General features: G+C 38.7%; 2 protein-coding genes across 4 annotated transcripts in view; one reads left to right on the top strand and one right to left on the bottom strand.

The window, feature by feature from the left end:
- Nucleotides 1–2: 2 nt before the first annotated feature.
- On the bottom strand, nucleotides 3–23,290 carry LOC130577265 (protein NPAT). Of its 2 annotated transcripts, none has more exons than XM_057372496.1 (18): nucleotides 23,153–23,290; nucleotides 20,293–20,411; nucleotides 18,611–18,671; nucleotides 17,034–17,106; nucleotides 16,515–16,558; nucleotides 15,292–15,522; nucleotides 14,737–14,818; nucleotides 13,576–13,708; nucleotides 12,973–13,064; nucleotides 12,802–12,889; nucleotides 10,967–11,063; nucleotides 10,416–10,547; nucleotides 8,367–10,061; nucleotides 6,978–7,093; nucleotides 6,781–6,889; nucleotides 5,677–5,734; nucleotides 2,472–3,633; nucleotides 3–1,736 (listed from the first exon to the last, which is right to left on the bottom strand). In XM_057372496.1, the coding sequence occupies exons 1-18, from the start codon at nucleotides 23,187–23,189 to the stop codon at nucleotides 1,659–1,661; spliced, it is 4,407 nt and encodes a 1,468-aa protein (XP_057228479.1). In that variant the 5' UTR covers nucleotides 23,190–23,290; the 3' UTR covers nucleotides 3–1,658. The 2 variants fall into 2 exon arrangements, with proteins under 2 accessions (XP_057228479.1, XP_057228478.1); XM_057372495.1 differs by having other exon boundaries at nucleotides 14,737–14,821.
- Nucleotides 23,291–23,317: 27 nt separating this feature from the next.
- ATM (ATM serine/threonine kinase) overlaps nucleotides 23,318–25,696 on the top strand; it is a 57,119-nt gene continuing 54,740 nt past the window's right edge. The window contains exons 1-3 of one of the 2 annotated variants that reach the window (XM_057372500.1): nucleotides 23,318–23,367; nucleotides 25,229–25,329; nucleotides 25,430–25,542. In XM_057372500.1, the coding sequence (XP_057228483.1) occupies nucleotides 25,258–25,329; nucleotides 25,430–25,542 (185 nt within the window). In that variant the 5' untranslated portion in view covers nucleotides 23,318–23,367; nucleotides 25,229–25,257. Of the gene's footprint in view, nucleotides 23,426–25,228; nucleotides 25,330–25,429; nucleotides 25,543–25,696 lie in introns of both variants that reach the window. The other variant, XM_057372499.1, reaches the window with a different exon arrangement.

The raw sequence follows: 25,696 nt of genomic DNA on the forward strand, positions 1-25,696 counted from the left end.
GGAAATCTCTTGGTAACTTACAGAGTGCTGCTACTTGAAAATGGCTGTTTTCTCCCAAAAATTATTAACTGTGTGAGAGCAGCTTGCTACTGAGGATAGGTTTTTCCTATGAAAGTGAACTGATAATTCACATCTTCAGTAGGACCYGGGCCTAAGCTGAAAGACTCAACTTATGGTGGGTATTGGATGTCCCATGTAAGAGTTACATTAGGTCYCAAACAGCAAATTCTTTCTAAATGTCACCATCACTATTAAGCACTTTATGCTTAAGGCAGTTTGTCCTTGCCTGCCCTAGTGCCCCTGCAACTGCTATTAGAACTTAGTCTCTAATAGTGGACTCTTTGTCTTCAAAAACAACTGACCAACATGATTTTTCTACACAATATCTGCAAAGCTGCTTAGTGCACTTAAAAACATTAAGCAAGACACACGACTTTTAATARAAACAAAAATATTTATTCAAGCTGTAAATGCTATGCAGTATTTAGTTAYTGGATGGGTTTAATATAAACATCTACTGCATAATCTTGGTTCCTTAGGAATCTGTATTCTGTCTGAAACATTGCCTTGTTGCTGTACAGATCTCTTACAAGAAAACTTGCCTTTTTTTTTTTTTTAAGAAGACCTCAACAATGTGAGAACAAAGGAAGAAATACCAGCGGAGAAATTTCTGCAGTTCTGGAGCTAGGTGTGCTCATTCAGTACAATGTAGGCTGAGCTTCTCCTGCACCCCTTTTGGAGAGAGTTTGTCTAATAGCTATGACAACCTCTATGTTAAACAGAAAAATCAGATGCAAATTTTTCCATGTCTGGCTAAAAATGTAGGAGACAGATAGTAACAAACTTTTCAGCAGTACAAATGAAAGGTGAGAAAACTGACTTTTGCAATAGAAGACACTAATTCTTGTTTAGCTGTTGCTTCAGTTAAAGTATTCATACTGATGCATGACCCCACACAAAAGTACATTGCTTGAAAACAGCTTCTGCATTCAAATAACATCTGATGCAGCAAATAGTGTAAAAACGGAGCCCTGTCCAGATTAATGTTCTTGTCTGAATGACTGGCTGGGAAAACTTCAWTAGATGAAAAATGCTTTTTGAGGTTTTATTTGCCTTATGTTTAGCTATCGGTATTTTTGTTATTTCATTCAAAGCCTTACATGGTGAGTTTGACAGGTACGAGACGAAGAGTGTGAGTACAAGGCAGTTAGATCTGAATATTTCAGTCCCTTTCAGATTTGGCAAGACAATGAAAAATGGCCAAGGTAGCTGCCCATGTCTTACAACGGYGAGTGAAAAACACCACCTCTTCCCAGACTGACTGAGCCGTTCAGAGGGGTAAGTAGAGAAAGCAGCAGAACACAGACAACGTGGTCTAACAGAAAATGTACAATCTTTCTTACATTTCCTTTATACAAATTTACAATTTTGCAAATTAAATGGCTCTATAATTACGCAAGTGCTTTTTCAAAAATAAACATATAGCAACTCAATGATATGTACATTTTGCAACCTGCTTCAGAAACAGCACGACTTCGCTATAAAGTGAAACTTCAGTGCACTGAAAGTGCAACTTGCCCTTTAGAGTGAACTTCCCATGCAAAACCTCAGCACTGCTCCACTGAGTTTCAGATGGTCCCACTTCAACTTCTTTTTGTTCATTCATCATAATGCAAAGACAACAAAAACTTGTCCACATCCATTCCTGCTGGAAAAGAATTTGGGAGCTTCTTTTTCTGTAGGAGAGGAAAGCAACAACAGTGTTAAATAAAAAGAATCTGGGGTAACTGAGGACCCTGTAAGTATTCCTTTCTTACTCATCCTTCCATCCACCTTGTAGGTGTTCCTGCACAAAGCTTCCCCACAACTCAGACACTGCCATGTGCCCTTCATGTGTGCACCCCCTCTGTGGAACAGAGCGTTTTTCAGTTACGGTGTTTCAGGAAAATGCTAGAACTAAGTATGGGAATGACAAAGTTATCCTCCTTTTTGGTTATTTACATTTATCACCTTTTTGTGTCTCAAACCTTGGCCATTTGCCCTGAAATCCTCAAGTCAAAGGCACAGTGCTGCACACTACAGAGACTGGGAGTACCAGTCATGGTGATAAACAAGGATGCAAGAACAGTTTAAACTCTTGTAAGGTAGACTTTGAGTTTAGCCCAATTCCTACATGGCACCTAGAAACTTAGTTACAATTTAGGAACTCATTCATGTTTTAAGAGAAATAATGTAGTCTGCACAGGTGTGTATTTAGAGAGTTGGTAGAGTTACTCGTGTGTATCCGAGGACTTAAAACAATCTTAAGGAAACTTAGTTCAGAGTATGTTCAAGAGGCAAATTTAGAAAAACTGACAAATATAAATTGGATGTCAGGGATTTGCACTAGCATCTCTGAACGATTCCATTACAAATAGTATATATGTAGATGCATGTAATTTAAAATAAAAGAAGTAAATGCTTGTACTTGCCTTTATTTTCTTTTTCTTGGATGGTGTTGGAGAGCTCTGAAGGTCTTTTCTATTTGCAGAACGAGAATTTTTCTCACCCTCATTCAAGTCCTCTAGTTTCCTTTTCTTTACAGTGCTCCTCAAAGCCCTGAACTGCTGGGTGTTGTCCTTGAGGGGGGTTGCAGTGCTAGTCCTTGCGATGGCCGCCCGGGACAGGATCATGAGGGTGTGGGCAGCCATGCTGACGCTGTTCTCGCTGCCCGTCTCGCTGGCCGGGCTGCAGGCAGGCAGGTCTGGTGTGGCYGGGGGCACCATGATACGGGGGGTGGTGCTGTCCTCGTTGAAGCGCCGACAGGTCGGGGTTCGGACGCTGTCTGTGGTGTCATCTGTGTGCCTGTCCCCAACTCCTGATGGTGTCCGGGGTACTGGCAAGTCTCCGTTTTCAGCTGTCTTTCCAGTGGGGCTTTGCCACTGCATGTCCTGCAGCATTTCCACACACTGTTTGCTGAACGGGCTGGACAGGCTGATGCCTTGAGTGGAAGCTTTAGCAGCTTCTCGCTTCGGCTCCTTCGAGGACAAAGAAACGGACACTAATGATTTACTGTTGCCAGCCCCATTTGACAGCGACCCCTGCTTTTTGTTCAGCTCTTGTACTGAAGGAACTGTCTTCTCATTCCACAAACCAACGCTTTGTTGGCCATTTGAGAGTCTGGCAGTGTCCTGGCTCTTCTGCTTTTCATCGGTGTCCCTTTGTAACTCATTCTCTTTGTTTGCTGTAGTCTTGTGGAAGGGATCTAATGAAAGCCCTGCAGTTGCCACCTTCCGCTCGGGCTGTGGCTCCTTTGCAGATACRCCTCTATTGCTACCAACTTCGGGCTTACACAGAATTCTGGGCAATGTTTTGTCTTTCTCTCTCTTTGGTACCTGTGCCTTAGCAGAGGAGGATGAAGAGTCAACAGCAAATAAAGGGCTTTCATTTCTTTCTTTCTGGAATGAACTCTTACTAGTCTGAATTTGGGTGTTTACCCCTGCAGTGGGAAGGAGGTTATCAAAGCAAAGCACCCTCCTATGACTCTCACTCTGTCTTGAATTTGAACTTGTACTCTCTAATGGTGCAACAGGTAAGTTCTCTTCTGCTTTCCTTCCTACTTCTGCACAGGTAAGCTTGTCCCAATTTCCAGTCCTGAAAACAAGATGAAAACATTTCAACAACATGTTTATTCTTGCTAGGCAAGTTAATTTCAGCTGGCTGGAAGTCCCCACCCATCCCTTAACAAAGCTCTCTCCATCCTACAGAAAGCTCAGAGAAGGCTTTCTTAACAAAAAGGTATGAGAGTCTGTACACTGACCAATTAGGTAGACTGGGGCTCTTCTTCCTGGAAAAAGACATCACTGAGGGGAAATGCAACAAAGGTCTATAAAGAAAGCCCCCCAAAAGGAAACTATTTCCTGTATCTTCCAGTCAAAAAAAATGGGCATCACGTAAAACTGGTATTGAGTTCAAAACACAACAAGAAGATCTGGATCCTATATGTAACYGAGCAGGTAACTCAGTCTGGGACTTATTTTTTACCTTGGGATTTTTGTGGATGCTGGTAATTTATTTGACTTTGAAAAGAAACGAGCACATTCATGACAGGACAGCCYATCCCAGAATACTACTTAGGGCTCTGGAAGTCCTTGGAGCTGAAATTCCTAAGAGGCAGCCAGAATACTTTGGACAACATAATCATGTGCATGCCTTGTACTCTGCCCTGCGCATTTGCTGTGGGTGGTGAGATACTGAGCAAGACAAAAAGCTTCCAGCAGGCATCTGGACAACATCCAACTCCCTGGGGTGTGGTTTCCACCTGACAACCAGCACCATTCAAATGAAAAAGCCACCACTGCCCTCTAGCAATGTGGAATGAAAAATACTGCTGCTCGGTCAGCTCATACCACTGTTCTGTCTGTGCTCTCTGCCTGGCTTACACTGCATTTCCAAAAGAAACTTCTGCATCATTCATCTGTGCCTGKAAGACTCTCCCTGCACATAAACCTCTATTACTTCTAAGAGGGAAAGTCAAATTTTTGTCATGGTACCTTTGAAACAGTACAAAACGTCTGACTGGTAGCAGTTCATTTACCAGTTTAAAACTGGTAGCAGTTTTATTCCCACAAAATTTGAGATGAGACAGAGGATAGAAAGTAAAAATAAGAAATTACACCTCTCTGGAGGGAACAATTTGCACTCTTTGCTATGCAAAATATATACCTAGAGATCAATTAAAGTTAACAGAAAGCTGAATTATCGAAGTGGTATYATCCCAAGATCTTGTTTCTGTGGTTTTTTAAGAAACAGTACTTTTTGAAGGCATGTAGAGTGTACAACTTGGAATATGGTTTAGTTTTATAGTAAGTTAACTTTAATGTTTCTGTTTTCTCTCCACTTTTCCAACATCTTAACTGAGTTCTGAATAGGCAGATTTTTTTTAAARTATGTGCTATTTTTACAATAAAAGATCATTTCACCTCTAATACTTAAATTGAACTTCTGATCTCCTCCTACACTTTTGCTCGTTCCAACATCCTTTTGTTTCTGAAGTCCATTAATGATAAGGAAAGTTACTACTGCAGCCTTGCTTCCTTCTCTCATTTGCCCAACAGAAAACTAGTACCTACCCTAACAAGAAATTAAACTACGTTCATCAGTATAAAGTTAGCATCTGYTGTTCTTGCCATCTTAGCATTCAGTTCTCACTTTTTAAATGACTAAGCAGTGTTCCAATCCACACATCTGAAACATAGATGCAAAACCCAATCTAATAAACTCTGTTGGACCTGGGTCAGAGAATGGTAAAGGCAATGAGGCTACACTACAAAACCATGGGTWCCACTCTTCTGAATAGAAAAAACCAAGGTTTTAGTCATTTAAATCTCCTAGTAAACGTAACAGGCAATTCTCCTAGCTTAGACTCTGCTCAAACAGTTTTTATTTGACAATTGAGACAGGAAAAAATTAAGACAAAGCCATACAAAATTAACACAGGAACAGTAACAAGACAATTCTAGCACAGGCTGCACCAGTACCAGCACACATTTGTATCAATACTCTTGGCAGACAAGCAKCAAGAAAGGTGTTACTGCTTATGCCACTATTAAAAAAAGCTCCTCTCTTCACCAATACTGAATGAAGAAATTCATGACAGGAAAAAGAAAGCAAGTTTCAATACCTAGCACTACTGACCTCTGTGTTCGAGTATTTGTATGGTTCAAAGGCTCAGCTACATTTGGTACCAGTTTTCCTGAAACAGATGAAGTATTAATAAATGACAGGTAAATAATTTCACTGTTAACACAACAACATTTAACCAGAGAACCAATGAAGAAAAACCCAGCAACAAACTTCCACCTTTTGTAACTTTAAAGTTTACAGTTAGTAGACTAGCAAAGATACCCAGCTAAGAACATACAAGAAATAAACAAGTGCTGTCTACATTTACATACTGCAGAGCCCTAGCAAGACAAAACTATCCTGAACTTAAAAATGCACAGTGGACATTTTCAAGTAGAAGGAAAGTAACACAGGAACTCTCAGTTATCCATCAGCAAACCAGAATGCAAACTACTATACAATCCTAGTTTATATCTTAATTTGAAATTTCATTCTATTTTCATTTCTATGTGTAAGCCTACTTTTTTGTAAAAAGGAATAGAGGCTAAAGCACAAAATGTCCTTATAACTCAATGTTTTTATTTTCAATTATTTTTCTTTACCCCTTTCCAACATTGAGAAATGAACATAACTCCACTCTTGTAACAATTACCTATTTAAACAAGCAAGGTCTCAATGAAAAGAATATACAGAAGCATATACCTGAAAGGGCAAAAGGAAAACAGATAGCAGAGTGCATCTTTTGTATTAACACGCAACACTTCTATTAAATAATTTTCCTTAATTAGTGTTTAGAACTGCCAACTCTTATAATATCTTCATTACTGTGTGGCCTGGTTTCAATGGCAGCAGTAAACTACTTAAAACCAACAAGATAAAAAATAACCTRAAACATAAAGTAAACCAAACTTTTAAAAATGCATGAGAGCCTTGAAGCATTAAYTTCTGTAATAAGCTTAATCCCAAAACTAGAATTATGTTATATGCTGGAAATTYTTGGTAAACTGAGCAAATAGTCACTAACTGCAGGTACAGAGCTGTCTCAAGACATCCCAGAAACTACCAAGCAGAAAAGCAGAGATATTTRTAAAACTGTTTTACTTAGAACTGACTTAGAAACTGTCCTTAGAAACCCCTGCTTTTCTTCTGCCCTTCTCAAGAAAACAAGGCAGGTACCTGTATTAGCCTTGTTTCTAGGTCCAGGAATCTTCTGTGATTTGGGAGGGATGGGAAGCTTTGGGACACTTCCATTGCACACTGGATTAGCCACAGGCATATGCAGAACCTTGAAAGAATGAAAATATTCTATTACAATTTACCAGAGCACTTCCTCTCACTTAGCTTTAATTCTGAAAATATTTGTGATGTGCTACCTGGCAGGCAGGTGCTGAGAACATATTTCCGTTTTGTCCTACTACGGAGAGAGGTATCATTCCCACCATTCCTTGCAAAACTGGTTGCACTGGAGATGCAATTATAATGGCAGAACCTAAAAAACACCAAGGTGTTAAGATTGTACAGAAACTAAAAATASGTCAGTGAAAAGGAAAACTTCAAGACAGAATTTCTTAAAATTATGTGTCGTCAAACATGTGGCAAGAAAAGCTCTGGACTTTAAGAAAAAATTCACTGTCCTTGCTGTAGTTCACTACTAAAAAACAGGCTGAGTACCAGTGTTATTTTTAGTTTATACAGAATTCTTTTGTTAAATCTGTCTTCCTCTGTAAGACAAAGCCCAAAATAAAGSTTGAAGTATGATAAACCTATCTTAAGATTCAAACTTTAAATTAAAATTATTTATAAAAACTAGTAAAAGTAACATTAAATAGCTTATTTAGCTATTTATGCCAGATGCACAGGAATTACAAAATATGGAAACTATCACAGACATTAATTGAAAAGTGGAAGAAAATTTTCAAAAGTGAATGAAAACTGTTCCTCCCTATGAAAAAATCAATGAAGATAAGTAAGARTTGCATAAAGAAATCATAATGACAGAAAAGGCTGGCATGTACTGTTGCAGTGGTCTCTGACCTCAATGAAATGACTACACACAGAAATTCAAAGGTAACTGCAACAAGTTTTTAGTTTTTGAAAGACATCTAAATGTGGTGAATCGGCTGTGGTTAACCAGCTGGTAAACCAGTTTTATAGCTGTTTTAAACATTTCAGAAAGCACTCARAATTTTTGTTGCTCTAGTAATAAAAATGCTTGTACCAGATTTTATATAATGGAAAGAAATAATGCTATACTTTCATATTTACTTAGAAGTACTTCTAATGTAGGCTAAGTTTTTGAAAAATGACACAAAACCAAGGAAGTAATTTAGGAAGGACTAGACATATCCACCCAGTTATCAAAACTAAATATGAAAACCTAAAACAAAAAGCATTGAACTTACAACACAAATCTTATTAAAATAAAACTTTGTTTTATTTAGCSAAAATAATGGAATCCTTTCCAGTGTAAACCAAAATATGCTTCCTAAATTTAATGCTGCTAAAATTATATAATTTAAGTTTCTGAGATATGAGGCGCTTTTTTTCATTCAAAGTAGCCTGATCAATGACTTCTGGTAGYTTTTATTTCATTTCTACTAGCAACTAACATACTAAAAAAAAAAAAGTAACTCCTGGATAATTTCAGGTGGCAGACAGAGCAGTTTAAAAATTGTTTACTTTTAATGCATTGARGGGAAAAAAATCCCCAAGATCACCGCATAAACACCTCATTTTCATTCATTTTCTAATAATGAGATTACCCTGTGGAAAGTTTGGGGAGACAGTCTGGTTTGCTGGAAATGTACTGCTGGATCTGGGAGGAGTCCGTAACTGTTGAACAGCTGGAGCTTGGGAAGCCAATGGCATAGAATTGCCAGGCAGTACAACTACATTTGATGGTGTTACAGCTGCACCCAAAGCTGTTGGATCAGTCATACATGTGGCTATATAAAGGTTGCTTGAATTCCCAAAAGCTGCGCTTGTGGCCGGCATCAACTGTATAAATCCCCCTTCGTTGGAAAGATGAGTTGAACCTGCAGCTGAAAAACCAGTGCAGTCTTCGTTCTGAGTGTTAACCGAGGTGACCACAGGATCCTTAGGTCTAAGCACAAGAAGATTCTGCTCTGCCAAAGCTGAATCCACATTCTTCTCTGTGTCTTCTGAAGTCAGACACGTGGGCAGGCCTGCAGTTTTGGTTGGGGATTTGGCTGGAGACGACAATATTATAGTAGGCAAATTWTCTCCTGTGATGCTGGAAACAGCATTGTTTAACTCTGTGTCTGATGAAATAAATGGATCATCACTGATGATGATCTTCAGGGACATTATATTAGAAGGATCAACATCCATTGGTTGACTACTAGAAGATACACTGCTTATACTTTTGGCCTCAGTACCTGACTCATCTGTTGAGGATGCAGTTTCAGGGAGAGGAGAGTGGCATATTTCAGAGGTAGTAAGATTACTTTCAGTGGATACTGCAGAAATTTCTGTACATGCATTATCACCAGAAGAGAAAAATAAATTATCAGTATCTACTTTTGTAGAAGACGAAGGTTCTTGCATTTCCCCTTGTGTACCCTCCGAGTCTGAMAGTTCTGAAGGCAGGTTAAAATCTTTCTTACAAGTCTTATCAAATGTATGCTGATCATTTGAGTAAGTTTTGTTAGAAGTATCAACAACTTCAAGTTGCAGCTCCGTTTTGTCAAGATCTGTGATGTCCACCGTTGATCTCGCAGCACAGTCTGACTGTGTGCTCTGGTCCTGAAGGTTAGAGGGGGCAGTAGAGYTCTCCTGTAAAACACCAGGCAAGGCAGCTGCATCACTGGTTACAGTCTGTTCTTTTCCTACATCTGCTGATGGGCTAGGAATGGAGGAGTCGTTTTTTCTCTGCRGTGCACTGTGGCCAGGAGTCCCATCAGAAGGGCCTCCTGGAAGTGTTTTTTCAGACAGTGATGTATCTGGTGATAATGGACATTTGCTTCTAAAATCAGTTTTGTTTTCACTGCTTGTAGTATCCTCTGCCAACGAAATCAAAGAAATCTGCGGATTCCCAGAATGMACATATTCTAAATTAGGACTACTTTGAGAACTATGGCTTGGGGGGTCTTTTTCAATTTCCATAGCACTTTCATTTTCAGATACTAAAGCAGATGACTCATTTGCAACATAAGTATCTGCACAGTGCTCATTACAGTTGCTATCAGAACTCTGTCTYTTGTTAGGTTCAGTCAAACCAGGCACAGAGTCAAAAGCAATTTCAAGCTCTCCAATATGTTCAGGGGTAATGGTTGTAAGTGCTTCAGTCTGTGTCCCCGCTCCACAATTTCCATGCAGATGTTCACTGGTTGTACTTTTCTTAGCCATATCATCATCATTAATGCCAGGCTTCAAGGCAGACGATGATTCCCCTAATTGAAAATCTTTACAGGACAATGGTTCCCCAGAATTATCACCTGGAAAACACAGAAGAAACTAGTGCCATAATTATCAGAACAGAAGATCCTTTTACAGCATTTTAGAAATAACTTATCAGTTTAATGGAAAACTGTTTCACACAAAACAAAATGGAAATAATGTTATTCATCCTTATATTCAAGTTGAGTGGAGTATTTATATAAAACATACAATTACACACACTAGATAATCTGGAATATTGTATTGTACATTACTAGTAAGTACACACATAACATGTAAACAGCTCAAGTCACTCGTGGAAAAAGATAATTTTGAAATGCACAAATTGTCTGAAAATATTTTCATAATGAAAAGTTAACAGAGAAATCTTAGCAAAAAAATAAAAAACCTACATCTGTTAGTTTCTTCTGTTCCTAAAGAACTTTCAAATGTTTCCAGGCTATCCTCACCCACCAGGATTTCGTTTTCTACTCCATTCCGACCAGAAATACCAGGAGGTAAGTTCTTGTTTACCTTGCTCTTTCCTATTTTCAAAATAAAGCATGAAGAATGGTTAAATATGTCATTTTACACACACGTCATCACTACATTTTAAATGAATCATAGTGTAAAAATCTCCTTATGGTTAATGTGAGGATACCCCGATCAGACAAACAGAAATTTTACAACATYAAACAAGCATAAACTATCATCCTTTAGACCTGGAGAGTCAAAAATAACAGCAATAAAACAATCACTGAGCCTGCCCAAACACAGGAAAGTGCTGCACTTTATAGCTGTGCACAAACGTATCTCAGAATTTAAATCTCAATTGAGGGATACCAATGCCATTTCTCTTGCAAGAGGCCTGCTGAGTTACTTTGCTTTGCAAAGCAATGCTTGGGAAGGCTCATCATTCATGATGCTTTACAGAAACAGTACAATTGAGTACAATGTAGCCTACCATAATCGAACCAGTCAAAGAGAGCCTGGAAAGCTGGATCTGATTCTGTCTGCTCCAGAATGTCCTGGATAGCCTCTTCTGACATATGAATTTCACCCTGAAAAAAGACATSATATACAGAACTGTCAGACAGTTACTTCCACCACTTAAAAGGAAAACAGGCAAGGATTGTTTGCTTTYCAGATTGTTTTAAATTCCATCACTTTTGCTCAGCACACAAAGACTAATGCAGGAAACATTTCTGGCACAAATTTAATGTTTGTTAAAAAAATCTTATTGATTGAAGTTTAGGAAATAAGGTTCTCCAAAACCCTAACATGTCTGTCAGACATCACCCCTACCACAYGCATATTAGAGTATTCTCCACATAATGACCAGCACTAACCAAAAGGAAGGACTAAGTCTCAGGCTACACTGGATGTTTATGCAGATGGCATGGATGCTGTGAGCCCGTACAGGCAAACCACTGTTAAAAAAAATCCCCAAATTAATCCTCGTTTTTTAGGTTTGAATATATCTAGAAGCCAACACCAAGCAAACAGAAGTTTTATTTCATATGCCCATTACATGTTCTATAATACAGCTTCCAAATACTTTTTGGTGGAAGGTATTTGGAAAGCACAGCTACGTGGGACAGTGCTCTAAGGCTTCTGTTTCAAGCTGACTTGTTTGGTAGCAGACCAGGAATAAAATAAGTGGGAGATCCAACTGTACTCAAGTGATTAAATACAAAGTTTCTCCTGCCTTTCTGGAGACCAGCTAAGCACTCTACCACCATTGATATGATGGGTTTAAGGGTAAATATTCCATGTGATATCCTTGATTTTGTYTCAGCTACTCTAACTAAACCAAGAAGCTGTTTTATTTCTGCTCAGAAAAATGGAATACAGCTTTTCAGCTCTGCATTGTGACCACAACTGACCTATCACCAAGAAAAAGAAGAATAGCATTTATAAACCAGATACGCCTACTTCATAAACAGGTAACTGCCTCTACTCTCCTGTCCTTTTCATGAGGGCTGTGAAGATTTTAATTTCCCACATTAAAAGTCCTTCTTAATCTGTGATTGCCAGCTTGAGGCTTGAAGAATRAAAGGAGAACACTGTTTATGTTTATGTTTGTAGAAGCAGAATGCACTCCAAAAGCAAGAAAACTAAATTTAGAGAAAAAGCATTCATTATTTGGGCATCAAAAATAATTTCTCTTGCTATACTAAATGATCCATGCTTATCTTGGAGCAAATCACAGAATCGGATCAGATTAAACATATTTGGAGACAGCAAGGTATTTTAAATTGTTTTTTCTTCTCTACGGCTATTGATTAGATCCCCAGTCAGAAGCTGGTATCCAATTAACTGGTATGAAAGATGGAGTGAGAAGCAGGCAGCTGGTGACTGTTCCTAAATCCCATCTGAGTGTAGCTAATTACTGCCAGAAGCAATCCCACTCCCTCAGCTTTCGACCCTGCTGCATGCTTATGCTGCCTTGTAGAGGCACTGGGAATGAATTCAGAATGCTAAACTGGCTCAGAATTCGCTCCTGCAGAAGAGCACCAGTCCTGCCAGCTCAGTTCCTCAAACCTGCCAGCACCACACAATGAGATTGAAGCTTACATCTCTGCCAGGAAAGCTGCAGAGCCTCCCCTGCACAGAGAGGAGCCATCAGGGAGGCACAGCTGTATTGGCAAACTAATAAAAACTACTAATAGAAACTAATAAAAAGAAAGGACAGGAAGAGGAGAGAATATCCTCAGATGTTAGAGGTTCAGCATAGTTCCCATAACTGATCATTCCCACATGCCTGGGCTTWAAAATAACAGGGAAATCTACACCTACCTGAAGTCCAAGGATTTCATCAATTGAAGTCTCCTGTTCTGTGGGACCACTGTCTACCTGTTTAGGAGCCTGAGCAACGCTGCCATCACTGGAACACATTAGTCATTAGTTGAAAATGCAAAAATAAATAAAATAAGAATACATATGAARTTAAGATGTTTCTTTTATTACCTTCCCAGGATTTTGTTGATGTTTTCAGCGAGCTTCTCCTGAAGTGATTTGTTGCTCAAGATTTTTTCTCTGGCATTTTCAATAACCAGTTGCTGGAAAACAGTTTTGAAGTGGTCAGGTTTCTATTTTTATCATCACTAGAAAAGGAGCATGAATTTCTGACTGACTGGTAAAAACTTATTAAAAAATCAATTCAAAGAGAAAGACTTTTGTAACAGAGAAATTAATCTGCGACTGCATGAGATTCTATGAAAATCAATCCAAAACATTCCTGTACTTCAACTCTCCTAAAATACAGCAAGGCTTGTTCTAAAGTACAGCAAGGCTTATTGTRCCTTCTTGTTTCCATTCTCAAAAGCATTACCAAACTCTGACAGCCTATAGATATCTCAGCAAAGCAAATAAAGAAAAGCAGAACTCTGCATAGCCATGCCAATGTTATGAGTTTAGTACACACAAGAGCTAGTTCAAATACAAACCAATACACTTATCTTCTAAAGTTAATTTTGGTAATAAATAAGATGAACAACATGTTAAAGACAAGTTCTCTGGAGTCTAAATTTGTTTCTTAAATGTAAATACCTGCTGTAAGCATATACTCACTGGGAAGTTACCATCTATTAATTCTTCYAGAGGCTCACTTTCTTTTTCTATTACTGTTTCATCAGAGTCTTGAGAACTTCTAGGTGCTGAAAGAGGTCCAGATGTTGCAATATTTTTCCTCTTCTGTGATTCACTGAAACATTCCAGGAAATYTATGATTTAGTTTATGACAAAATTGCAAACAGTAGACATAATGGTGAGTAAATCAAGTGCTTCTCTTCCTTCTTAGCAAATGAAAGATCTTAATGACCAGATAATTAACTAYATATTGAAAATACAATAAAAGGTGGTACATGTTTTATTAGCTCTTATGCATCTACTGTGTCCAATTTCTGAAGTTACAACAAATATAGACAGCTCAATGGCAAATTGGATTCCACGCTCATGATTCAGTATTTACTGCCCCTTCACTACTTGTTACTTTAACTGGTGGTASCAGTTAAGGGATCCTAATTAACTGCAACTCAAAATCAGATTTGGTCATTACCACTGAAAACAAAGATCTCTCAAGGAATACTTGTTTTCAAAGAAGAAAACAAATGTTAGGCTCTGTAAGAATTTAGACAATAAACAGGAAAAGTAATGTTCTTATCTGACTCTACAGTGTAGACTCTTCTGAAAACATCAATCAGCAGTAGCACTAAAATCACTTACTTACATTAAAAAAGCCACAAAGGAGTAGGAAAGACTTGGCAAAAAAAGGATGTCTGAATCAGAGTATAAAAAATGCCAAACTAATGCAAGAACAGTTTTTTACACAACTTCTAGTGCAAATATTTTTTTTCTGCCAAAATTTACTCAATCATTTTGCAAAATTAAATTCACACTTTTATCCATACTGAGAATTTTCATAGTAGAAAAGGACATTTTGAAAGGAATATCAAGTCTCAGCTCCAAGATTATTTGCCTATGTCTAATACTGGAGTAGTGTAAAGACAGACTCTACACAAAGAAGCACAAGTAGCCTCCTATCAGTCTAATGTTAAGCTCTTTGACTTTCCTTTGTGAAAACATCACACACTGGCCTCCCTCAGTGGATCTTAAATTTGAAACACTCCACCATTTAAGAAAATTTACACKAAAGGTTAGAACACTGTGTAATTTCAAAATCATTTTAAAGAAAAAACAAATCAACTAAACCAAGCCCACACCCCTGTTTACCTTTTTCGCCTTCCTGGAGAAAGCAAGTTTGAATGAAGCTTTCGTTCTTGKGCTGTTGGAACTTGAATATGTATGAAACCTCCTGCTTTATAGAGGGAAACAAATCAGAAAAAAAAAGAAGTCATGACGCCAATACCTTACTTACAATGTTCCAAACAATTCTTGGAAAGTCATCCAAAATAATTTGGTACTACCATGAAAATGAGGACCATTCCTTTYAAACATATCCTGAAATAAACATTCACATAAGTGGATCATCCCCATCTGACGAATCAAGTTATTTGGGTGAGGCTGAGACCACACAACTGAATAACCACAAATTAATGCATTTCTGATCTCTGAACTCACACAGGCAAGTAAATATGCAAGAGCCATTTCTCTTTTGGGCACTTCTTTTCTTTTAATCACCCGAACCAGTCTGGAGAGCTAGGGGAACAATGCATGAATTTTCCAGAACTTTTTGGTGGAAGATGATTAGCCCTGATTTTAGAAAACTTCCATCTATAGCCATAGATTTTTACAGGAAAAAAAGGTTTAAGAAAATGTGCAACTTACTGTTGACCTTGTTTTCTTGAGTTTGTGACTGGTTCACAAACAGTGTGGTCAGTCTTGCCTGTGGCATGTTTTGATTTAATGCTGGCCTGTGAATTACATGAGGAGGTACAACAGAAGAGGAATTCTGTGCCCCTGGCTGATGGGCTACTGACAACAATCCTGAGTTTGTAGGAGCTGACTGCTGAAGCATTCTCTGTCTTTTCATTTCTACAATGCCGCTTCTTGTACGTGCTGGAAATAAAGACCAAGATGAAAATATATGATAAAGAAATTTTWAAAGGTTGCTGATATTCCAAAACCTAATTAAGGGTGCTCCATAGAAAGTTTTTTATGCTTCAGACACTGAATCTTSAAACCCAAATAGTAAGCAACACCAAACTTTGTCCTTTGTGTTACAGGTTTAAGACAAAATAATTCATSTACAGTCACCTTACACTGACTCTGTAACTGTCTTTGTACACCTGCTTAAATATTTACAGGAGTAAATCATACCAAAATGAGATTTCACTACATAATGTATTACTCATATAATTGAGCTTATATGAAATAGCTAAACAAATATAAGTCTGCATTTATTTATCCCATGAAAACTGAGAAATTTAAACAACAGAACACCGCCCAATCTGGTGAATCTCAGATCCAAGAACAATCATATAGATCTCACATTGTCTTCCCTTCTACAGGTTTCTCAGTAAAAACACTACAGAGTTTTTAASTAGAACAATTTTTCTTTGTTGAGASCTCATTTTCAGCTTCTGGAATRAAAGAAAGAACACTAGATAGAACAAGTATGTTTTTGTATTTTGATTAGATATATGTTTGTATTCATAACAAATGCTACAAGACAAATGCTTTTATGCTCCCCTTCTACAAAAATCAAACTGCATTATAATTAGACTGACTACATTGTTAGTTCCACTATGAAACACGAATTAAGTTAACAGCTTCAGSAGTGAAGCAGCAGTTTTTAAACCTTATAACCATGTAAACTTCTAAAAAGTTTTCAGCAGAGAAAATTATATACAGAGAATTTAAGTACCCTGCAAAACCTCAGCTTTAATTTCCCTTTCCTGATCAACACAGTAAGCCACAGACTACTTCTTTCTTTCAGAAGAAAACAGAAATGCAATACTGATTGCTGCAGCAGTACCCCCATTTTTCGCCAGAACAGGTAATTTTAACATAAAATCTACTGATTCCATGGAATTGACTTTGTTACTTACTCCTCTGATTAGAAGAAAATCTGAAATCTGAATTCTGCATACTCCTAAAAAATAAAGCAAGTGACATAAATTAATGAAGCATAATGGAAGCACTCAGCTACAGGGTGTGACAGTACTTATTAACCTATGTGGTTCATATCAGTCTGGTCTGGTCCTAACCACACATTCCTACAGAAAAAGCCACTGATTTGTATTTTTATTCTTCCCAACAATGGTAACAGATTCTTCAAATAAAGCTTACTGCTGCATTTTTAATCAAGTAACCACAAAGGTACCAGATTCTAAATGAGTCATAGTATATTGTTTTATTGCAGGAAGGCCACATGCTCACACTAATGCCCTCCTTATCTGCTAGTCTCACCTTAAAATCTTCAAATGTCTACTCAGCTATCTTTTTCACCATCTCCAAGAAGAAACAGAGAGCCAAACCATTCTCATACAACGGTAAGGGGAATTGATCAACATARGGCCTCACTCTTACAGAGAAATTTTACTTTCTTGATTTCAAAACTACATTACCTGATCTGAGAAAGTGTATAGTCTAATTTTTTCCACAGAGATGACATCATTGCTGGAACTTCATTTGTTGTTTCTAAAATGAACCATAAAAAAAAAATTGATGCCCAAAACTGATATATGTTGATAAAAAATTTAATTTCACAGCCAACATAATTATTATGGAGGATTTCAGACATCRTCTAACTTTGGGTGTCTAGCTGCCTTCTTAATATTCCATTAATTAGAAAGCCCTAACTCCTAATTTAAAGAATTTTGATTGATATGGATATAGCTCTGTTTTGGAAGCCTAGATTAAACTGAATTAATGATTATAATTCTCAGTGGAATTTGCACATGGTGCTGACTCTGCAGCAAACATATGCTAACCCCACCAACTCACCTTTGGAAATGGTATTCATATTCCCAAGTCACTTCTTGCCTTTGAAAATTATTACCTGGCAGACAGGCCTTTAAAAGTAATAGTTTATTTTATGATGTTACCGAAACAGGTAAAAAATCTGGTCTTTTACAAACACAGAGCATTCAAAGTGTGAATTAAAAAATAAGTAAACTGTTCAATTTAATACACTTTTCAAGGTGCCAAGTATAATGCATTTGAAGTAAGTATTGTGTGTCCTCATTACCACTTCTATCAAAACTAGTGTGAAAGGAATATTCAGAAATGTTCCATACATGGTATGTCTTAAACTGCAAATTTTAGAACCAAGCACCACTAAAATCTGATCATACAACAGATACAAAAAATCTGTAAGACTTGGCAACACATAGGAGCTTCATAACTGCTTTCAAAACCAGCAAACACTAACTCTGTCTACAATATTCATATAAAATATTAAGTAATTCTGAAACTATTTTAGTTAGTCTTAAAAACAAGACAAGAAATATCTCCTACCATGGGACTTCCCCTGATAGAACCTTGTAGAACCATCAAATACCTCCGGTTGGAAGCGATCCATAAGGATCATTGAGCCCAACTCTCTTCTCCTCACAGGACTACACAACTCTAAATCATGTGACTAAAAGCACTGTCTAGACCCTCCTTGAACTCTGACAGGGCTCAGTGCCATGATCACTTCCCTCGTGTAGCCCATTCCAGTGACTGACCACCCTTTCAGTGAAGAACCTTTTCTAAWGTCTGATCCGAACTTCCCCTGACACAGCTTCATTCCATTTTCTCACATTCTATCGCAGATCATTGTCATTAGAGACGGATAAGCACCTCCCCCTCCTATTGACAGTATAAACAATAAGCAGTATGATTTTACAAGCATAAACCCATACATTTTGAACACTTTATTATATCTCAATGCTTTGAGATATAAAAATGCTTRCATTTGAAGTGAAAACTTGTGCTGGCATATGCAAACGAAGATAATCAATTACTTCTGCTCACTAGATGTAATGGCTGTTGCCTGTGTAATATGGTAACCTCCAAATTGTAGCCTAAACAGGGGATTACTCTTACATATACTCACTCTTATATAAAACCATATACCTCTCCCTCAAGGAGTTCACAACAATAAAATAAAAACACCAGGTAAATAAAAAAAACCCACCGCCTCATTCTGAAGGCTTACCTTTTGTTTTCATGGCTACATATTCATTAAGAATAGTTGTCAAGTTTTTTCCACACAGCGACTGGAAAAAAATACTTATTTTAGAACCTTCATTAATAACTTCTACTTCATCTGCAGCATCACATTATATTCCTTAGAAGTCTACACCATGCTGACTCTAAACACAAGGGACTGTACTTGTTAGAGAGCAATAAATACAACAAAATGCTATTATGTACCCAAAATCTGAAGTACCTGATCTCAAGGCACAACACTGGTGTAGCAGTTAGAGCTGTCTGACTTTCACTCACCTTTGTTTTATGCAATAAAAACATGAAAGTAGAATGATGAACAGCTGTAACAGGCTAATGAGTAAGTATTATGCTGGAAAACAACATGCACTAAGATGCAAACGTGAAGAGAACCTCTGTCTGAAGTAAAATTTTTAACACTCACACAGAATTAACTTCCTTACCATGTTTACTTATCCTGCTACTTTAGGTGACACAAAGACAATTAAGATTTTAAGTTTACTACTATCATTTSCTGTACCCTCCTGTCTTGTTCACTAGTGGGAACTCCACAAGGTATGACAAATACAGCCCTTTACTGCAAGTATTTGAGCTGCATCAAGAATTTTGTCTTAAATACTATGGCATCACTGTTCCATGAATAATAAGAAAAATGGTTCTACTGAGAAAAGGATGATAATTAAAAAGCTTTATTAATCTGGATAATGTATTTACATTTGGACTTTCTAATTTTTGCTGGCCACAGCATAGCTGRTTTGCAACTCTCTACCACCGAAGTACACATTAAACACTCGTAAATAAAATAAGTTCAATAGTTTGTTTTGAAGAGGTGCATCAAGAAGGTGCACCTTGGATCTCAGAAAAGACCTCCACAAATTTTGAATACTGTGGACACAATCCCAGACCATGAAATTAACTAATGTACTAAAAGAAACAGGAAACATGAAGAAGACACACATGTAAATGCTAAATGGTTGATACACAGMAATATCTAAACCCTGTAATTTGCACAATATAGTAAAAATCCCATATTGTGTATGTTAATAATGCCAACTATCTAATTATGCTCTAGCTCTACGCAATCTCTATAGATGTGGCTACACACTATACACACCTGAAATTCTACCTTTCACCCAGAACAATGCAGGTGATACTGAACAGAGAGGAAGATAAACACAGTTTTTGTCAACAAAATTTGGTAGACTTAGATAAATCTGAGGTGCCTTACTTAAGTATTAAGTAAGTATTTAAGTATTATTAAATACTTAATACATATTAAATATTTAATATGTACCCAAAATGGAATATTATTTGTTGCCATGTCTAGAATAGGTAAGAGACCTCCAGTAAATTACAAAAGCAGCCCTGTAATCAATAAAACCCTTGTGACAGCGCCCTTCTAAAAACCAAGCTCAAAGCTGGAAGGCAGACTAAACATAACACATTGAAACCAATTTGCATATTTCATGGTTAAATGCTTTTTAGTAAGATTAAATGCTAGAAACCAAGTAACCACTAATATCACAGGATGAAAAAACACCAAACAATTCACATGAAAAACCAAACTTTTAAAACAGCATTTGAGAAGTAATTGTTACACTGAGAAATCCCCAATATTCTTTTCCAGAGATGCAAGAAACAAAGTGACTTTCTGCTCTGCAAAAAACTCACCAGCAAGCAAGCTGGAATAAAACCATCTTCTGTACAGTGCTCTGCATATTCTTTCAAATCYGAGCTTTCCAGAATAAATTGATGGCAGGTAGCTTGAAGATTTTCCTGTTGCAAATAGCCTGCAAAAAATCAGATGGGAAATTTTGCTATTTCAGTTATTACTTCTGTTCAATATGTTATCAAAGTTGCATGCAGTGTTGAAATAATCTGCAAATAAATCATACAAATAAAAATTTGTATGTAAGAAAAGGAAATTGAAATTATTTTGACCAAACGTATGTTCCTAATATGTATTTAGTAGTTAAAACCCAGAAGAGCAAAATACATATTTTGGAATTACACTGTATTTACAAACTATTCAAGACTGGAAGTGAGCCAATATGAAAAAAATCCAATTTATATTTGGTACAGACAAGAAAATAAAAATTCTTGGCTCAGAAGGCTGACAAACAAACCCTCCTGTGCGCTAAACCACCCTATTTGATACTTCAATGGAAACAAATCTACAATATTTTAATAAAATGCATTGCTACGTAACAATAATGCTCCACACATTGTACTGTTTCAAACTAGGTAAAACCTGTACAGCTGCTGTCAGAGTGCATAAGGTTCATTAAAAATATTGGCATTGTACAAAAATTAATAACATAAAAAGGTTTTTTCCCATAACTTATAGTAATTTTCATTTAGGATAGATGTACTAGATGCAACTTGTGCTCTCTACACACACTAAGACTCAGGAGTTACCCTAACAGGAAATGTACTCAAAAAGTTTTCCAGAATTCCATTCCTCATCAAGTATGTTCTGCTTAAATCAAACTTTTTAATCCTGCTYTAATCATCAAACACCTTAAACACTAAAACATGGAAATACACCAATCTGAATGATTCTAGAACAGATAACCACAAAGAAAATATTTCTTCTTTCTTGCCCTCCACAGAACTTAACATGGAATATTTTAAAGGAAAGATAAAACATTTTATTTTTCAAATATGTTTTTCTAGAAAAATCTCAAGCCACAAATTGCTGGAAGCTGAAAGCATATTTCTGGTAAACACRATTGTATCTCACTGTTGTCCAGGCTAGAAGAYRGGGRATTAGGCTAGGTGGAGCCCTGATCKGTGTACTCACCYGAACCTTTACTCCAAAAGCTGCAATTTTTATTTCTTGAATCTAYGATGACAATATCACAAGGGATAACTGATGCATACAGGCACATTTTACATACACCAATTTCCTGCTAATAAAGCATTCCAAAGGCTAAAAATACCTGTACAACTGACCCAAACTGCTTGTGCACACATTGCATAATGACATGAGTATGTGGTCCCTAAGGTCACCAAAATAAAATCAAAGGCACAAAAGGTGTTGTACATTTTGAATGTTCAGAAGTTATTCAGTATTTTGTTCTATTTTAAGAAGTGTCTAACTTATAGTACACATTCRCTCTATCAATTAGGAAAAGAGAAATGTAATTTTTTAAGTGTGAGCTCAGCTTATCATTTCAGTTTTGTTTCTTAAACCAACAGTTATCAACCTTGACAGCAYCAGAAAGATTTGTTTGGGGGCATCGGGGAAGCAAGATGGAAGAGCTACACAGGTGTTTATCCACTGCAATTCAGATGCTTCATAGACGAGGAATCCCTGTGAGAAATGGTCACAAGGAATATCCTGTTCTACAACCTTAGGTTGCTCAGAGGTTTTCCAGACATGATGCACACCCTCCATGCCACTACAGACACAAGATAGGATGGATCATCCTCAGTTCACAGGGTTCTGCCAAGATTGTGTTCTATGTCTGCAAGTCTGTAGTAAGCAYAAAGATAAGCATTCCACCTGGGAATTAGTAACTTCAGCAATTCTGTTTGGAAGAGTGTGATTTCTGTATGATTTCAGATACTCTTTTACAGTGCATGGAGTTTTTARAAATCCTCTATTACTTCAYAGTAATAAAAAAATTGCATTTCTTWCTAACTTTTTCTCAAGACAGTAGTAARAAACATTTCAGGTAATAYTTAAAAATAAATTRTGCTGRAGRAACACTAAAGAAGAGATTCAGCTTTAATGGCTTTGGATTAAAAAAATTATGAAYAACTGATARTTGAATCTCACAGGGCAAGCTGCCAGGCAATCTTGGCAACCTGTGCTAATAGATATTTATGTGTGGGACTTAAATATGCGAGTCATATTTTTGCTTACTATCCATTTGTTCTCACCTTTGACAGTATCCAAATACACCAAAGCATAAAGTCATTTGAAAAATCCACTGTCTGCTGCAAATGTCCTGAACACATTTACGCTGTGCTTTCCACAGACTCCCATTACTCTGAACTCTCAGTGCACCCTCAAAGGTGAGCGAAATACGGGCGGAAAGAAAAACCATCTGACCCTTAACACAACCCTCCCTGGGATTTCGCATCACCCTTGAACTCCTCCTGTAATCAGCAACTGTTTAAGCACCGCTCAGCAGCTCTCAGCCTGCAGGTGAGCACCACAGACCACCGCGTTTCCTTGGACTGGCGAAGAAAGCGATCCCAAGGCACGGCCGGGGAGCGGCCTGGTCCCCGGGGACATCAATCCCTCAGGAGAGAGCTGCGTTCGCTCCCGACAGAGACCGGGCCGGAGRGCGGCGGGGGCCAGCTCGGGGACCGCCGGGCCCGGGGTAAGTCCCGACAATGACAATGCCAGGCTGGAGGGGACAAAAAGACGCGGCCGAGGGTCAAGGGCGAAACCGGCTGTGTCCCGCCGCGCCTCGGGTGGCTGACAATGCCGGGCAGAGCCCTCCCGGCGCGGCCGGGAGTCCGCGCCTCACCCACCCACCCATCCATCCCTCCGTCCCTCGGTCCCCGGCTCACTCACCCAGCACCAGCCGGGCTACGTCGGACGGCAGCAGCATGGCCCGAGGCGGCGCGGGGCACGGGCGGTCGCAGCTCCCGGAGCGCAGCCGGCCGCCCCGCCACCCARGCGAAGGCGCGGAAACTCCGCCAGCCAGCGCCGTGCCCGGCCCCTTCCGCCGGAACCCGCCGCGGCCGCTCATCCGCTTCCAGGTCCGCCCGTAGCCGCTGCTTTCACACGTGAGTCCCGCTCGGCTCCGCGCCGCCGGGAGCGGGGACTGTGTGCGCCCCGGCCGAGGTGAGGGGCCGGGCCCAGGTCCGGGCGGGGCGGTCGCGGCCCCGGCTGCGGCTGTGAGGGGCGGCTCGCGGGGAGCGGCGGCCCGGGGTTGCCAGGGAGCGGAGCTGCTGCGGGCGCTCTGTGCCCGCCTGTGCCGGGGCACACAGCAGCGGCTTAGCCAGCTCCTCGCCCTGATTCATGTTTGGGGCACCTTCCTCCCCGTGTGTAGTTTACGTAGCCAGCTTCTCTCCGTGGTTCAATCTATGTGGTGCACCTTCTTCCCCATGTGTAGTTTATGTAGTGAGTGAAGGTGGCCGTCATGTGGAAAACATAACTGGAAAAACGTGTAACTAGTACGAGAAACAGTAGCTGGATTCAGTCTTGGGAAATTTTCACTGCTCTTGTTACGGCTGTTGAAATACCTAAAAGTACAAACGAGAGAACTTGATTTCTCTTTGAATGCCCGGGCCCTACTGCAGACCTTCCCTGTTGCCACAGTTTTCGATCGAGCACTTCAAAAGCCATGAGTGTTTAGAAAGTTCCTTTCTGTTTCGTTTCCAGCAAAAGCAGCAAGTTTGCTGGGTTGGTTTTGTTTGTTTTTTTTTTTTCATTGCGCAGCCACCAGGGGGAAGACGGTGGTTGAGCATCGCCATAGTGGTCACAGCATCAACCTGGCGGAGTTCAAGAGTTGTTTGGGCAACACTTTCAGGCACGTGGTGTGATTCTTGTGTCCTGCACAGGGCCAGGAATTGGATTTTGGGGATCCTTATGTGTCCCTTCCAACTCAGGATATTCTGTGAAGTTGGTAAAGGAGCGCTTAATTTGAATGAGTTCAGTTGTAGAGTACAGGCATCCTTCACACTTAAAATGTTTCTTTTTCATATACATCTATGAGTCACCAGATCTCTGATCATACTTAGTCCAAGTCTAATCTTGACTGAAGCCAAAGGAAATAAATACAGACTAAGACAGTAGCTATTTAAAGTTTTACTTATCTGAAGGGCTGTTTTTATATTCCCACATAAACACTCAAGAGGCAGTGCTGTGCGTGATGAATGCCTGTTCTCAGTTGCTTATTACAGCAGCAGCATATGCTTACAGTTACTTGCAATTTATGTGATCTGTCTTTTCCAAACAGGGTTTCTCCTGGCTCTGCTTTAAAGGTGTTAAAGTAGAAGCATGGAAATTAAATAGAATGTCATGATACTGTGCAGCAGCATAGTTCTATGCAATGCAAGATCTAACTAATTCCAACCTCTGTCAAAGAAGAAGCATAATTTTAAGTGATCACGATATGAAAAAGTTGTTTCTTCTTATAACTGATATTTAGTCATCCTTTGACATGTTAAGTCCCCAGGGATCTGTCAATAGATAGTGCACACCTAGGWACAAGTGAAAGAGGAAGAGCATTTTCAACGTGCTGCATTCTCCTGGCAGCATCAGGTTAAGAAAGGTACCAAAAGTTAGTGTTGCTTACCAGAATGCATTCATTCAGGTGTGTCATTCTTACTATAATTCCACTCTCAGCTGTCTGCCCAACTCTAATCAGCACTCATAAAAAAGGAGGAAGGCAGTGCTGCTCTGCAGTTATTCTGTGACTTGTCTGTGGGAACAGATTATATTCTTGCCATAAAACTGCTTTGGTTTTGCAATCAGTTAGGCTAACCCAGACACAAGTGAACTTTTCAGTGAAACATTGAACATTGTGGTTCTGTTTGATACTGGATTTTCAGTATATTGCAATCCCAGTATATTGCAATCCGAGTTTTTTTACTTGGCTGTGTGTTAAATAATTGCTGTTTTATCTGTTTCTTCTGTTTGCAGATACAAATGACTCTGCTTTAAGCTGAACCATGAGTCTTGCGTTACACGATCTGCTTGTTTGTTGTCGTCGCCTTGAAAATGAGAAAGCTGTGGAACGAAGGGTAATAAGTTTTCTTTTGGGGGTGCCAAATTAATTTGGGGCACCTCAGTTAGCAATGAAAGGAATCATAAAAAATTATTATTATTGAAATACGTTTTCAGAAGGAAATTGAAAATTTCAAGCGACTTCTCCGTGATTCTGAAACGGTTCTCCAGCTGGACCRGAATTCTGATTCTAAGCAAGGAAAGCAACTCAACTGGGATGCTGTATTTAGGTAGTTTCTTGTTTTCATTTGTGAATGATCACAATTTTCTTTAATGGAACATAATTCTTTCGTTTGTCAGGCTTATTTTAATGCTTGCCTTTCTGTATATTGATTTAGACTTCTTGTCAGCTTGTAAACAAGAAATTACTTACCTTAGTCTCTA

Source organism: Malurus melanocephalus, unplaced genomic scaffold, assembly GCF_030028575.1.
Source record: "Malurus melanocephalus ecotype Western Australia unplaced genomic scaffold, MMel_1.1 scaffold_172, whole genome shotgun sequence".
In the NCBI taxonomy this organism is placed as follows: Eukaryota; Metazoa; Chordata; class Aves; order Passeriformes; family Maluridae; genus Malurus; species Malurus melanocephalus.